The sequence below is a fragment of the Bos indicus genome, chromosome 1, assembly GCF_029378745.1.
Source record: "Bos indicus isolate NIAB-ARS_2022 breed Sahiwal x Tharparkar chromosome 1, NIAB-ARS_B.indTharparkar_mat_pri_1.0, whole genome shotgun sequence".
In the NCBI taxonomy this organism is placed as follows: domain Eukaryota; kingdom Metazoa; phylum Chordata; class Mammalia; order Artiodactyla; family Bovidae; genus Bos; species Bos indicus.
In genome coordinates, this window is record NC_091760.1 from 110,979,478 (window position 1) to 110,996,897 (window position 17,420).

At 37.8% G+C, this 17,420-nt stretch overlaps 1 protein-coding gene across 2 annotated transcripts in view; it reads right to left on the reverse strand.

The window, feature by feature from the left end:
• LEKR1 (leucine, glutamate and lysine rich 1) overlaps nt 1–17,420 on the reverse strand; it is a 224,905-nt gene that overhangs the window by 28,666 nt on the left and 178,819 nt on the right. For both annotated transcript variants that reach the window (XM_070792615.1, XM_019960397.2), the window contains one exon: nt 4,252–4,416. In XM_070792615.1, the coding sequence (XP_070648716.1) occupies nt 4,252–4,416 (165 nt within the window). The remainder of the gene's footprint in view (nt 1–4,251; nt 4,417–17,420) is intronic.

Here is a 17,420-nt window from a genome sequence, read left to right on the forward strand (position 1 = left end):
CAAGTGCCTGTCTGGACTCATTTTAGGGTGACTTTGGGACCTGATGTTTGGGGATGCATGTAGGAGAGCATCATAGCTACAGTCAGTCAGTCAGTTCAGTCACTCAGTCCTGTCCAACTCTTTGTGACCCCATGGACTGCAGCATGCTGGGCCTCCCTGTCCATCACCAACTCCTGGAGTTTACTCAAACTCATGTCCATTGAGTTTGAGTAATTGAGATGCCATCCAACCATCTCATCCTCTGTCATCCCCTTCTTCTCCTGCCTTCAATCTTTCCCAGCATCAGGGTTTTTTCAAATGAGTTAGTTCTTCACATCAGGTGGCCAAAGTATTGGAGTTTCAGCTTCAGAATCAGTCCTTCCGATGAATATTCAGGACTGATTTCCTTTAGGATGGACTGATTGGATCTTCTTGCAGTCCAAGGGACTCTCAAGAGTTTTCTCCAACATCACAGTTCAAAAGCATCAATTCTTCAGTGCTACAGTCTACTCAAATCATACTAGTAAGGTTTCCTTTGATGTATTTTTTTTTTTCATCCTTGTATATGATGATTGAAGGTACTCTAGATACCACACCTTCTATAGTAGCCTTGCCCAATAGAACTTTCTTCAGTGACAGAATACATGAGCAAATTGGGAAAAGTCAGCAGTGGCCATAGGACTGGAAAATGTCAGTTTTCATTCCAGTTTCAAAGAAGGGCAATGCCAAAGAATGTTCAAACTACCATACAGTATGTGAACTGAGAACTTCCAGATGTACAAGCTGATTTAGAAAAGGCAGAGGAAGTAGAGATCAAATTGCCAACATTTGTTGGATTATAGAGAAAGAAAAGAAACCCCAGAAAAGTATCTACTTCTGCTTCATTGACTATGTTAAAGCCTTTGACTATGTGGATCACAACAAACTGGAAAATTCTTAAAAAAGATAGGAATACAAGACCACTTTACCTGCCTCCTGAGAAACCTGTATGTGGGTCAATAAACAACATATAGGACCAGATATGGAACAATGGACTGTTTCAAAATAGGGAAAGGAGTACCTCAAGGCTCTACATTGTCACCCTGCTTATTTAACTTATATACAGAGTATATCATGTGAAAGGTGGCCTGGATGAAGCACAAGCTGGAATCAAGACTGCTGGAGAAATATCAACAACCCCAGATATGCAGATGATACCACTCCAGTGGCAGAAAGTGAAGAGAAACTGAAGTGTTTCTTGATGAAGGTGAAAGAGGAGAGGGAAAAGCTGGCTTGAAACTCAATATTAAAAAAACTAAGATCATGGCATCTGGTCCCATCACTTCACAGTACATAGCTGGGGAAAAAATGGAAACAGTGACAGACTTTATTTTCTTGGGCTCCGAAAATCACTGCAGATGGTGACTGCAGCCATGAAATTACAAGATGCTTGCTCCTTGGAAGAAAAGCTATGACAAACCTGGACAGCATATTTAAAAGCAGAGGCATCACTTTGCTGACAAAGGTCCATATAATCAAAGCTATGGTTTTTCCAGGAATCATGTAGAGATGTGAGAGCTGTACCATAAAGAAGGCTGAGCCCTGAAGAACCTATGCTTTCGAACTGTGGTGCTAGAAAAGACTCTTGAGAGTCTCTTGGACAGCAAGGAGATGAAGCCAGTCAATCCTAAAGGAAATCAACCCTGAATATTCACTGGTGGGACTGATGTTGAAGCTGAAGCTCCAATACTTTAGCTACTTGATGAGAAAAGCTGACTCATTGGAAAAGACCCTGATGCTGGTTAAGACTGAAGCTGAAAGGAGAAGGGGGCGGCAGAGAATGAGATGATTAGATAGAGTCACCGACTCAATGGACATGAATTTGAATAGACTCCACGAAACAGTGAAGGACTGGGGAGCCTGGTGTGTTGCAGTCCATGGGGTTGCAAAGAGTCAGACACAACCTAGTGACTGAACAACAAGAAGAAATATTCTGCACTGTCTTATGTGGTAGCCACTACCCACATGTGACTATTGATAGTGGTGTACTGGTAAATACTTCCCTGATAGCTCAACTGGTAAAGAATCAGCCTGCAATGCAGGAGACCCTGGTTTGATTTCTGGGTCAGGAAGATCTGCTGGAGAAGGGATAGGCTACCTATTGTGGTACTCTTGGGCTTTCCTTGTGGCTCAGCTGGTAAAGAATCCACCCGCAATGTGGGAGACCTGGGTTTGATCCCTGCCCTGGAGAATTCCATGGACTATAAAGTCCATGGGGGTTGCAAAGAGTCAGACACGACTGCATTGGTAAATATTTAACAATGGACTCTCACACACACACACAGAAGTCAGATTTGTATTCAATTTCCATGATGTAAACACTCTCACCATGACCAATTCCAAGCTATGAAGGTGAAATCACTGATCACTAAACTGAGAAGAAATGTTAACAGTAGGCTCTCACTTGCTAGTATGGGCTATTGCACCCTTAAAATGTGGCAAACATGAGTGAGGAACTCAATTTTCAATTTTATTTAATTTTAATTAATTGATACTTAAGTAGGCACATAAGTTACTATATTAAACAATGCAGTTCTAGAGGATACCAGAATACTTTGAAAATATACTGCTTCTGAAGGTGGTACCTCCAGACAAAGAGAGGAAAGAACAACTTGAGAAACTTCTCAGTGTCACAGCATCTTTAGAAGGGAAAAGACTGCTTATTTTTCTCCTTAAAAAAGCAAAACAAATAACACAAAACATACCAAGAAGAGCAAAGCTGCTTCTGACAAAACATATCATTATTTATGCTACGGATATTGTCATATTATAAATATTAGTACAGCAAGAAATCAGCCCATGAAGAATCTGGAAAGCATTTACAGACTAAAGTTCCAAGGATTTTGTGAACCATTACTTAAGAGTTATGTACCCCAAATTTGTTTCAAATGTTAAATTTACATTAACAATAACTTTTACAAGAAATCTATTCACCACAGTTTTTATAAATTAATATTCCATTTTCTTCAATTAACCCAGGGAAGGAGAGGGTCACTCCTGGGTCTGAGCAGTAGTTTCCTTCATCCAGAGGAGAGCTGCCACTAAAACAGAGCAGGTTATCTTGGGAAGAGGAGGCTCACATGCTTTGATTTTTTAATAAGGGAGTCAACAGTAAAAAAAAAAATCAAGAGAATTCACTCACAAAATCTGGACTTAGGATTGCTCTTGAAAGACTGTAGCCCCGGCAAGTTGGGGCCTGCCTTTCAGCATTCCCCTGCTGATGGTCCTGGGCCACATGGGAGAGTAACTAACAGCAGTCACAGGGTGAGGGGAAAAGGGGAGTGGGGGCAGGAGCCGGGAAGTAAGGGCATGTCTAGGACAGAACTGTCCAGAAGAGGAGGAAAGGGCTTAGGTGAGCCGAGGCTACAACTCCCAGCGCATGCTCCGTTGTCCCATTGTCCCAAATAGGACTGCACTTATAAAACACAAATTCAGAGATTAAATTATTATTAAGAATTTCAAGACAGCATTTGCAGAGCATTAAACCTGCAAGGTTTGTATGGGGACCTGTGATACCACATTCATGTGGCTGGCCCTGCCTATTCACAGTGAGCTACTGAAAAAACTACCATATCCCCTGTACAACAAAGTGGAGGCCGTAAGTCTCATTTAATGCTAATTTACATAAACTCTTAATGAGTTTATTCAAAATATAACTTTACCAGTAGGCCTTGGTTAATATACGCACACAAAAGATACACACACACACACTCTACTTTCAAGTCTTATGAAAACAAGGGAACCTTGTCAAAACCTTATATTTTGTTTAGTATACGCTGTTAAAGAAATTATGGAAGTCTGATATTTAAAAAATATTTCCCCTTCATTCAAAACTAAAATTGAAAATATTTGAAACTAAAGGGGATAGACTTTAGTTGTTGGTAAAATTTAGTTATGTAAAATACATCATTATCTTTTGTTGGACATTTGAGGTATTAGAATATCTAACCATGTTAATTATTAGTTACATAATTTATGCTGTTTTAAAAATATGTTTATAAATAAATGTTTATTTAGTAGGAAAAATTCCATACATAGCTGGATTATATTCTTATGTAATTTATCTCAGTCATTCATTATGGAGAATAGCCAAATCATTCTATCTAAAAATAAGCTGTGATGACCATGAGGAAATCTATAGGAGTTAGAAATATAGTGTTGTCCTTAGGAGGAAATAACTAACATCTACAGTTTCAAATCCATTAAATAATGATGAGTACCATAATGACAGACCTTCATTTGTAGTTCTTCTTGTTCTTTCTTATACTTTTGGATTATTTCTCGGTGTTTTTCCTTTTCAATATCAAGTTCCAGTTTAGCTTCTTCCTTAAAGAGAAGAGCTTGCTCCTGAAATTCAACCAAATGTTGGGCTCTTTCCTTGGCAAATTCAGCTTCAATCTAGAAAATAGCATTTAACACACATATTATCATAAGTAAATTTAACACCATATAAGTAAATTAAGCCTATTTTCAGACTCATTTTTTTCTCCCAGGTTTGTTGATATAATTGACATATAGTACCATATAAGTTTAAGGTGTACACTATAAAGATTTCACTTACATATATCCTGAAGTTATTATCACAAAAGTTTACAGAACATCCATCATCTCATATAGATAACAAAATTAAAGAAATAGAACTTTTCCTTGTGATGAGAACTCTTAGGGTCTAATCATTTAAAAATTCTAATTCTAACATGAATTTTTAAATTCTAATGTTAAAAAAAATCTGATTCAGAACTTGGACCAGAGAAGTTGACCTTGGGTCAAATATCTTCAGATCTTCTAAGACTTTTAAGACCTGTAAAATGAGTAGAGAAGTTAAGACAATATAAGTTTTCAGAAATACTAAAAGCTTAGTCTTCTGTACATTTATAATGTAAACTCTGTCCTTTGCCAAGGAAAAAAAAAGAAAAAAAGATTTTGAGGCTCTCACACTAAGTTCTGTTGAAAACTCAAGAGTGGAAACAACATATAAATGCTGATTTTTTTTAAATGGGCCTTTCTTGATGGAGACCACAGACAGTTTTGGAGTCATAGATTATCATTTTAATGAGATTGAGGCCAGAAGGGTGATTGAAGGAAAACATAGTCAGTGATGCTTGAATCCATATTTCTACTCAGAACCACAATGCTGGAAGGGACCTTAAAAATCCCCTAGTTCATTTTCTCAAGCTTCCATGAATTGTGGAAGGATAAACAAAGGCTTTGGACTCAGAGTTTAAATCCTGGCTCTAAATCCTGGCTCTGCCACTCTAGCTGTGTGATCTTAAATTGTGACTGTAACCTCTCCCGGTGGGGTTATAACTGATTCCCTTGGGGGTTGTTATGAGGATTAAATGAGACGAAACATCTGTGTAAAGCTCTTGCAGGAGCAGGAATTCAATAGTCAGTGGAGATTACTTCTATACCCTGACTTCAATCTCTACCATGGAAACTGCACCAAATGATTATCTGCTCTATGCCTTGACACCACCAGAAACCATAACTCACTCCTTCCCCAGCAGGCACTTCCATTTTCAGACAGCGCTAAACATTAGGAAGCTTTTCCTTTAGTTGAGCCAACATCTCTCTCCCTGTGGTTTTTAGTCATTGGTTTTGGCTCTGCCTACTTGAGCAAGAGAGAACAAATCCATGAGTACTGGAGTCATTCACGCCTGGGAGTTTATCTAGTGGATTAGAGAAGGGATCCCAGTGACAGGTTGGCTCTAGATTTACATTGTGCCATTATAAATTATTTAGATTATAAATTCTAAGACCAAGTAAATGCAGATAACTTGGGAGAAAAACTGTCAAACCTGACTTACTGTGACTGTGATTCTCAAGCCAGTAAGAGAAGGAGCGAGGTCAACTTGAATTTCTCATGGGAAAACTAAAACTGGGAAACAGAAAGTTTGCTAAGGAACTTTGCAGGAAGCTCTTTAAATTACATAAAATGCAGACAGAAGACCAGCCTCAGTATGGGGTCAGTGGGGCTTATTGCACTGGTCATTTGCCTCAAGGCAAAGCATTTACGCTTATACTTACTGCACCGGAGTTGTTTTGGCTCTTTCAAAATAAATTTCTAGATTGTCTGGAGGAAAGAATACCGATAATCATTTAGGCACAGGACAGAATTGTTCAGATAGGTTGCTATCAGATTGTGAAAAGCAAGGAAAGCCTCAGGGCACTCAGAGAAAAAAGCAGATGTTCTTCAGAATTTCAGCTACTTTTGTTCTTGCCTTCTGGTAGCCATATAGATACATCATAGGTGTCTCAAACTGTCTGTACCATAGATCTTGACACAATCCCCCCACCTGTTCCTTCCTCAGTGCTCCCTATCTCAGGATGTGCACCACCGCCCATGGAGTTATTCAAGTCAGTAACTGGAGCAATTGCCTTTCACACTTCTCTCTCCTTTACCCTCCACACCTAATCCACCATCAAGCCCTGCTCATTTTGCCTCCAAAAGATACATTGAATCTATTGATTTCTCTGCACCAAGATCACCACCATACTTGTGGTCACCACCACCTCCTGACTGGCCTCCTTACTTCTACTCCTGCCTCTCTCCAACCCCTGATACACAGCAGAGTGTTCTTCACAAACTATACATTGAATTCTTTTATTCCCTCTTGCTGGCTTTTCACTGCATTATAAAATCCAAACTCCCATACATTATCTTCTACTAGAACACCACCAGCCCCTATGACACCTTTACAAGAATCAACAAAGCACATCTTCCTTAGATAAACACAGCCTTGGGCAGGGCATGGTGAGCAGAGCCCAGGCCTGGTTTCAGCTCCCTTCTCTCCCCTGGCCTGTGTATTATTCATGGCACAAGCAGGATACCACGTATGGCAGCCCTTGACTTCTCCAACCTGACTTTCAACCTGTATTTCCCATTTGACTACTGTGTTCTAGCCATGCTGGAATAGATATGTTAAGAACACATGAAAGGAGGAAATCAAATACAAAACATTCAGAAAACTTTGAGTTTACAGTCCACAAGATACGTTGACACTATTTTAAAAAAGAGAGTAAATAAACATTTTTTGAGAAGCTAAAGAAAAATTTGTGCTGAGGTACTAAAATGTCAAGTGTTCAAAAAATTTTGCTTGTGTAGTTAATTCATAGAGCCAAATAGCTATTTTAGGATAGAAAGACATCTTTCAAAATATGGACTCAAATTAAGAGAAGAAGAACGTGCACAAACAAGGTGGGACAGGACAAATTGTAAATTAGGTGACAGAAGGACTTGAGAAGAACTTTTAAAAACAGAAGTTATTTAAATTATGAGGAAAAGGTCATTTAGCAAATCAGCAGAGTCCCTTGAAGATGAAACAAAGGATGCATTCAGGGAAGGAAAGGGGGTGGCTGACTGGTTGAGTGAGTAGAATGTTCTGTTCTACCTGATCCAGGAAGAAAGGGCTCTTTGCCCCTGAACTATTCCTTGGAATAAACAGGTATAGGTAAGGAGAGAGGAAAAAAGGAAGGAACTGACAGAGGGTGGGAAAGAAAAAGCACTACAGATAGAAAGGAGAAGAGTGATATACTGATTTCATTTTTAATTTGTACAACCTGAGAAAGAGAAGCAAAGGGATGAACTTCAGGTGGAACTTCTAAATATTTAAGGACGCTGCAATGGCAAATCAAAAGCCATCTGAATGTGTTGACTGTAGCACAGAGAGATGACACTACCGGTTCCTTCAAGAACTGAAGAGTCTGAACAAAACGATGAGCCCACCAACAATGACTTGCTTAAGCTGGTATATTGTTATTGAGAAGATGAATTCATGCGAAATTGTCATGTTTATGTTTTCTACATGTTAATAACAGCTGTTTGTTTACAAAATCTTAGATGGCAGGACTCATGTTTATGAAAATTAAATAAATTAGGTGATGGTGCATACATAAAATATGAACTGCTTTCAGTTCAGTTCAGTTCAGTTCAGTCTCTCAGTCGTGTCCGACTCTTTGCAACCCCATGAATTGCAGCACGCCAGGCCTCCCTGTCCATCACCAACTCCCGGAGTTCACTCAAACTCATGTCCATTGAGTCGGTGATGCCATCCAGCCCTGGATGGGGGGATGACATCCTCTGTCGTCCCCTTCTCCTCCTGTCCCCAATCCCTCCCAGCATCAGGGTCTTTTCCAGTGAGTCAACTCTTCGCATGAGGTGGCCAAAGTATTGGAGTTTCAGCTTTAGCATCAGTCCTTCCAATGAACACCCAGGACTGATCTCCTTATATAATAGTAATTCTGATAATCTGAGGAAATTCTAATTAAAAAAAAAAGCATGAATAAAAATATGAGCTCAGGAGTTAGAGAAAGTAAAATCAATTGTTGTCTGTGTACACATTCCAGATTTTAGTTCATCCATATCTTCCTCTAGCTCAACTGTCTCATTTCTGAAGGCCTTCTGAAGACTTCAAAGCATTCCTAGTGTATTGTTTTTTTAAATCCTTTTTTGTTTGTGTTGAAATGCATAATTAGTGTTTTATAATATTTGTTTCTAATGCTAATGTGCAAAATGCTATCTTTTCACTGTTTCCCAAGTGAGATATTTCTGGTTGATTCTGATATCATTTTCTGTTTGTAGGGAAAAAGCAAATTAGCCAAGATGGTGGTGGTCAGACTCTCTCACCATGTCCTTTCACTCTTGCCCCATGTTTTGTAAATAATGATTATATAACAGTTGAGCTCACTTATAGCACCACACATGCACATCACAAGGTACTCACTTGGCCACTGGCTACCTTTGTTCTGTAAGCATATATAAGCTCCACCTGAAAAAGCCCTTGCAGTTACGTTTTGGCTGCGTTATGGCGGTGAGGCTGTGTTATGGCTGTGACAGCTGGGTCAACCACAAGAGGAGAGAATACAGCGTATCTGCTGCTAGTGCTGCTGTGCCAGTCAGGGGAAAATAAATGTGTTTGCAATTCCTACGACTCCTTGTGTTTTCTTCCAGCTTCCCTGCTTGTGCCTTGCCTAGCATGGGTTCAATGAACATTGTGCACAGTAAGATACAGTGAGACACTGTTCATGGAGGCAGACACCATGTTACAACATAATCACTTATTACTTGATGATCCCTTTAAAACCAAGGAAATTTCAGATGTCATTTAGAAATCAGACCACTTGTTTATATTTGATGTACATTTATCATTAAACAAAATATTAATATACATCCTGAAAATGATTATGAATGAGTAAAAATTGCTCAGTCATGTTGGACTCTTTGCAACCTCATGGACTGTAGCCCGCCAGGCTCCTCCATCCATGGAATTTTCCAGGCAAGAATACTGGAGTGCGTTGCCATTCCCTTCTCCAGGGCGTCTTCCTGACGCAGGGATTGAACCCAGGTTTCTGGCATTGCAGACAGATTCTTTACCATCTGAGCCACCAGGGAAGCCAAAAATGATTGTACTATTTTCTAAAAGTTAGAAACAAATTGTAATTGAAAACTAGTATTTCAGATTATTTCTAAATTAACCACTGAATAACTATGTTATAAAAGTAGATGATTATTCAAACACTAGACTTTGTAATTAAAAATGCAAATGCTAAGGAATCAGACTAAGTATTGAAGTCCTGCCAAGAACCGAGGAAAACTGAGGACAGAGGAGAGAATGTTCACTGAGTACCTCATACAAGCTAGGTTGTATGGTATAGGGCTCTTTTCCTCTACTAACTCATTTAATTCCTACAACAATTCTGAAAGAATGTATAGTAATTATTGTTCCCACAGCATAGAGTAAGAAATAGGCTCAGAGAAATTTAGTATCTTCACCAAGATCTTAGAGCTGCCACGAGGTGGGGCAGGCTGTGCACTCAGATGTCTCTGGTGGACTCCGTAGCTCAGTGTGTTGAGTTTTCCCAGGCACCTTGTTTCCCCACACATTTACATGGCACAGTGGTTAAGGGAATGGAGTTGGTATTTATTTAGTTCAAAATATTGGGGTATTTTTCCCAGATAACTTTCTGTTAATGAATTCTAATTTAATTCCATTGTGGTTAGAGAAAATACTTCGTATGGCTTGAATTCTTTGTTGTTGTTGTTGTTCAGTCGTTCAGTTATGTCTGGACTGCAGCATGCCAGGCTTCCCTGTCCTTCATTGTCTCTCGGAGTTTATTCAAAGTCATGTCCAGTGAATTCTTTAACATTTGTTAAGACATTTATTCCCAGTATATGATCTACTTTAATAAATGTCCCATGCACACATGAGGAGAATGCATATTCTGCTGTTAAATGAAGAATTCTATATGTATCAAGTCATATTTGTTAATATTTCTTAAGAATAAACTATTTTACTATTTTCCATAGTATATATCCTTCATGGTTTTTCTGGGTATTGAGAGAGAGCTATTGACATCTCTGACCCTAAAGATTTGTCTATTTCTCCTTGCAGTTCTATCACTTTTTGCTTAATTTTTAAAGTTCTGTTTCTAGGTGAAAAAATGTTTAGGGTTAAATGTCCTCTTGGTGAACCAACCCCTTTATCATTATGAAATGACTTTCTTTATCTTTGGTAATATTCTAAATACTCTGGTTTCTTTCTCTGAACTCTATTTTGATTATAATGTAGCAACTCTAGCTTCTTTTTCAATCCATTACTTTTAGCCTTTTTGTTAAAATATTTCTTTATATAAAAATACATTTCTTATAGGCAACATATAGTAGAATCTTGCATTTTTATCCAACATGACAATCTGTCTTTTAATGGGGATATTTAGATGAGGGCTTGGCAAACTATGGCCCAAGACTAAACTTCAGCCATGCCCATTCATTTGCATATCATCTCTGGCTGCTTTTAAGCTACAGGGGCAGAGTGGAGTGGTTGCAACAGAGACTGTATGGTCCAGAAACCAAAAATATTTACTAATTGGACCTTTAATAGAAAAAGTTTGCTGATCTCTGGTTTAGAGCACTTATATTTAATTTGATTATTGATGTGACTAGCTTTAAATCTGTCTTGCTATGTGCTTTCTATTTGACCCATCTCATTGTTTTCCCCTCTTTTTCTGTCTTCTTTTGCATTATTTTAAAATTCAATTTCCAATCCTTTGCTAGTTTATTAGCTATAACTCTTTGTTCTTCTATTTTTGTAATTGGTTTAGAGTTTACAGAATATATTTTTAACTTTATGCAGTCTATCTTCTAGTGATATATCACTTTATATATTGTATAAGAATCTAAATATTCTCGCTACCAAAGCAACAAAGATAATTGTGTGAAGAATGTGTTAACTAATCTTATTGTGGTAATTATTTTGCTATATATATGTATGTATGTATGTGTGTGTGTGAGAGAGATCATCATGTTGTACATCATGAACTTACACAGTGTCACATGTCAGTTATATCTCTATAAAGCTGGGGGAAAGGGGGAGCTGTGGTGGTTTGGTTAGCGGATATAACTAGAATGAAAGGATCCCTTCCTCCTTTCCTTAGATCTTCTGCCATTGTTTCCTACTCACCAATCCCAATCAAGAGTTAGAGGGTCCAGGAACTACTACTCTCATCCATTCAATTCAGGCTTTGGGGATAGAAAGCAGGGTTTCAAGGGTGCAGAGTGGGCCTAGGGGGGCAAAATGAAAGGAATCTGATTCAACCCATGCAGCACGTGGAGAAATTCTCAGAGAGAAGGGTAATCTGCCAGGAAGATACCCCAGAAGGATCCACTGTACTTCCCAGCTCATTGTCAGTTTGCTCACCTGTTGCCCTATCTCTTGGCCCATCTCTTACCTGAGAACTTCAGGGGATATTTGTTTATATTTTCCTTTTTTGTAGTGATTCATTCTTCTCCTACTATCAGTCAATATGACTGAGTGGGATTCTGTCTTGCCAAGGATGAGCACGTGACCCAGGCCTGAGTGAACCAATATACCCAGTCTTGCCAGCTGTCATGGTTGGTCCAAGACTGAGCGCATGGTTCAGTTAGAATCTGACAGCCACAGTCAGTCTCTTGCTAAGAATGTAGAAAAGTGATGGGAAACATTGCTGCTCCCTTTTTGCCATCAGGAGGGACAACCCTGAGTCTGAAAAAGAAGCCAATCTGGCAGAAAACCAGCTTGAGAGCCCTGAATCCAGCTGTGCCTAAAGGTAGCTCACCACTGAACAGTTAAGACAGCCAATAAATTATATTCTCACTTAAAGAATCTTACAACAGCATACTTCATCTCTCCCTTCCAAGCTATTGTGGTATTGTCATATATTTTGCTTCTACATGCTATAGATGTCAAAATAGATTATTAGTTTTAAAAAACAGTCAATTATAAAGAAATTTAAATGATAAAAATATCATACTTATTCACATTGCTACCATTTCTGGTGTTCTGCATTCTTTTGTATAGATCCCTATTTCCATCTGGTATAATTTTCCTTCTGAATAAAGGACTTTTAACATTTCTTATAGTGTGGGTGTATTGGTGATACATTTTTTTCAGCTTTTTCATTCTGAATGACCTTTCTTTTACCCTCATGTTTTGAAAAATGTTTTCACTTTGTATAGAATTTCTAAGTTAGCAGCTCCCACTGCCACCCCCTCACCCCTGCCCAACCCTTCTTTCAGTACTTTCAGCCCCACTATGTTCTTGCTTACATTGTTTATGATTTTTAGAAAATCTGCTCTCATCCTTATTTTTGTTCCTCTATATATGTCTTTTATTTTCTAGTTGCTTTTAAGATTTTTTAATTGACATTTTTGAGCAACTGGATTATAATGTCTCTTGGTGTGCTTGAGCTTTATTGAGCTCCTTGAATCTGTGGGTTTATAGTTCTCATTAAACTTTAAGTTTTTAGCCACTATTGCTTCAAATATTTCTTCTGTCCTCTCTTTCCTGTCCTATGGGGAGTCCAATTATACATATATTAGGCCACTTGAATTTGTTTCACAGCTCACTGGTGCTCTTTGTTTGTTTGTTCTGAGTCTCTTTTATCTCATTGTATAGCTTCTATTGCTGTGTCTTCAGGTGCATTAAACTTTTCTTCTGGAATGTTTAATTTTCCATTAATCCCATCCAGTGTATTTTTCATTTCAGATATTGTAATTTTCATCTCTATAAATTCAGTTTAGATCTTTTTTATATCTTCTACAGCTCTTTTTAGCATGGTCAATTTTTCCTCTAGTTTTTGGACATAAAGAATACAGTTGTTATACCTGTTTTAATGTCCTTGTCTGATAATTCTAACATCTGTGTCTTTCTGAGTCAGTTTTTATTTGTTGATTTTTCTTTTCACTATGAGTTCTATTTTCCTATTCCCATGCATGGCAATTTTTTCATTGGCTGCATTGTGAATTTTGCTGGATATTTTTGTATTCTTATAAATAATCTTGAATTCTTTTCTGGGAGCAGTTAAGTTTCTTGGAATCAGCCTGATATTTTTTAAGGTCTTCCTTTTAAAATTTGTTAGGCAGGACCAGCTCAGCATTTAGTCCAGGGCTAATTATTCCCTACAATTCATGCAAGACCCTTCTGAGAACTTTACCCAGTCCCCTGTGAATTGTTGCCTTTCCAGTCTGGCTGGTGAGAACAGACATTATTATTGACCTCATGTAAGTATTTGGTACTCTTATCTCTAATCCTTTCAGATCCATCTCCCTGGCTCTAGGTAGTTTCCCCATATATATGCACGGGTCACATATACTTAATGGGGATTCTTTGCAGATATCCAACATTCTTTCTCTGGGCAGCTCTCTTCTGAGAATACTCAACTGTGAATTCTAGCCACATAGATCTCCCTGGACTCTTAGCAAAGTCTCCTCAACTCAGAATCTGCCAAACTCCACCTGGATTCCCACTCCCTTTACCATAGCCTTAAATCTATTTCAAGGTACTAAGTTAGAGTAATGATAAGGGTTACCTTGTCTGTCTCTTATCTCTAGGAATCACTGTCCTTCACTGCCTGATGTCCAGAGTCTTGAAACCATTGTTTTCTATCTTTTCTCCAGTGTTTTAGTTGTTTCAGAAAGGAAGGTAAATCTGGTTCCTACTAGTCCACCTAAGTCAAATACAGACATGTTGGACTTTGTGTTTAGCTCTCAGTTTTTGAAGGTGGAGGGGTTGTATCACTTCTCAATTCCTGGCTATATAAACTTGGCAAATTATCTAACTTCTCCGAGTCTTATTTTTTTCTATGTGCAAATGGGAATAATAATGTTAGAGTGATTAAGATTACATTGATGAAAAGCATTCAGCACAAGGCTTGACATATAGTAAACATGTTAATAATGGAGACTATATTTATTATCTAGATTAAGGGTTTAAATCAGATGATCTTTGCAGGCTATTCTGATCTAAAATCTTATGATTTTATTAATTCAATTTTGGAAATTATTAATATGTCGCACAATTTAAAAAATTAAAGTGTACCCTCAATATTCATTTTAGCCATACATTTATTATACATAAAGGAAAATTGATATTTTTAAAAGGACAACTTTATTCCTATAAAATTTTATTTTATAACTTGTTTCTTATAAATTTGATTAACAGTACACTGAAATACATTAGGAATTACTAGGTCATTTGTCTCTTCTATTTTAAAGAAGAATTTGAGATTTTCTTTGCCTCCCCCTTTAAAGTTGGAATTGATTATTTCTGGAAGTAAACTTGTTCTCCCATTCATTTAGTGAGGAAGTAAGGTTTTCTTTGTTTTAATTATTGGTTTCTACAAGCTGTATGTACTGCTTAAAATGAGATGATTAGTATAATTTAAAATGCCCCATAATGTGATGTTTTAGTAATAATCCAAAAAAATATTTGATTGGAATTTGTTTAGGGCACTACAAAGTGATAGGCAGTAAATGACCATCACTTATTGTAAGCAGTCTGGCTGTAGGACATTTTTTAATTACAACATTTTAACTGAAAAGTACCAACACTGCATTTGGAGCCAATTTAAAATGTTCAGCCTGCACATTAATTTGCTTTCTTCACATAAAAGCAATACTTGAAATAAACAAAAATCCATGACAATTAGTAAATACTCAGTTATTTTAAAATGTGCCATCCTTGTTGCATAGCAACTATTGATTCTATTATGTGCTTTTTACATACTCTAAAATAATTAAGCACAGACATAAATTGCTATCTACTTCTTTTTGAATGTTAAAAGCATTTAAGTTATGAAGTTTATTCTAATATGTGTATTATATATTTGTAAAGGGAACATTTCATTCCTACGCAAAGGCACAGTGACCCAAGAAAGAGATGACAATGTCATATTAGTGATTCTTCTTTCTCATGAGAGGACTTTCAGGGAACTTTTTATTCATAGTCTCGATAACTAACTCAGCCAAGGATAATTATCATTCATTGGCTTTACTGGTCTGGATCTTGATTTACTGCTAAACTAAATGATAAAATTTATTAACAAAAAGTCATGTCCTCTCAAAAAATGAAATATCCATTTATATTATAGAAAATTATATGAGCCAAATACATCTATGATGTAATTAATTTATTAGAAAGATATCCATGATCTTAATAAGAACTTAGAGAATCTTATATAGATTTATTTTCATCAACAAATTAACTTAGCATAAAGCAAGAGCATACACTTATATCAGATCAGATCAGTCGCTCAGTTGTGTTCGACTCTTTGCGACCCCATGAATCGCAGCACGCCAGGCCTCCCTGTACACTTATATGGTCAGATGCTAACACTAACTTGGTCTACGTGCTGTGGTTAGCACTTTAGGCACAGGGCACACTGAGCAACAGTACTAGACTGGATGATAAGTGTTGAGACTTCTCCAATGGATTAATATCTGAAGGATGTTGGTGATGTGTGATAATGGAGACGAGGAACTTATACATAAGCAAAGGCAGGAAAGTTCACTCTCTCAGTCGAAGAGGAACTAAGGAGTTTGAGGGAAAGATCTATGAATCTCTACAGACATTACTTCCATCAGTGAAATTTCTTTCTTTTTTAATGTCTATTTATTTACTTAGCTGTGTGGAGTGTTACTTGTGGCATGAGGGATCTTTTAGTTGTGGCATGCAAACTCTTAGTTGTAGCATGTGGGATCTAGTTCCCTAACCAGGGATCAAACCTGGGCCCCTGAATTGGGAGTGTGAAATCTTAGTCATTGGACTACCAGGGAAGTCTATCAGTGAAATTTCTGACTCACAAGATGAGACCAAAAAGAAAAGGATGAAATGTTTATAATATCTCTTTATACATATAGCCATGGCTTTCCAGGCAGCTCAACGGTAAAGAATCTGCCTGCCAATGCAGGAGATGCAGGTTCGATCCCTGGTTCGGGAAGATCCCCTGGCGGAGGAAATGACAACCCACTCCAGTATTATTGCCTGGAGAATCTCATGGACAGAGGAGTCTGGTGGGTTACAGTCCATGGGGTCACAAAGAGTCAGACATAACTGAGTGACTGAGCATGCACGCATACATATAGTCAAACTACCCTTCAAAGTGTTGTAATTTTCAGTCCCTTAAAGAGTATGAATGAAAGACTGTCTAATGACCTTCATCACAAGACAATACAGAAGCCGTAAAAAATTATCTCTCATTGCTTTAATTTGAACTTTTTAGATTTTTATTAAAGGTAGGCAGATCATCTTTTCACACATAAACATGGATTGATAAGGATATGGGAAGTGAATAGGAATAGATTAGCCAACTGAGTACACTGAGGCTAAAAATAATATTTAAAGAATTAAAGGGGTGTGGTCTTTAGAGAAGGAAGAGAAGAAAAAGCCTATGCCACAAAATAAAATAAGAATGAGATACATAGTCCATATTCTCACATTTTTACTGTTGCCCATATGGAACTGCTGTTGTAGTGATCATCTTTGTTATAGCCCGAGTGTGCTGCAACACATTCCCAAACAACAAGGGAAGGGAGATTGACATATACAGGGCCAGACTGGATATGACCAACTGTGTGAAGGCTGGAGACGAAAGTGACAAATTTAGAATTGACCTGAGCCAGCAACAACACCTAGAGGATTTCATTTGTAGATGACAGAGTGGGGGATTCCAGGTGGAGATGTTAGTTTGAAAGTGGCCACTGCTTGTTGCTTAGGGTTACAAGTTATGAGGTCTAGTCACCGAGGAGAAGAATCTAATGATAACCAAACAGTCTGTCAGGACTTCAGTCAAGTTATCTGAATTTCAGTAGCCAGCTCTAGTTCTGATGCACATGTGAGACATAATCAGAAAAACGAGACAGAAGGCTAGAGCTAGGATTAGGTACTGGTAGGGGAAGAGACACAGCTGGTTGCAAAGGTTTCAGCACAGTATGCATGATAAACCCGAGGGATCAGTCAAAAAATATCTGTAGTTTATAACAGGGAGATGATGTCTAGCCTTAATGACTAGAGCTGTGCAAGGCCTGAGAAAGCAGAGGCTAAGAATTTTAAAAGTATAATTTGTATTCTTTAAAGTTATGAAAGAAA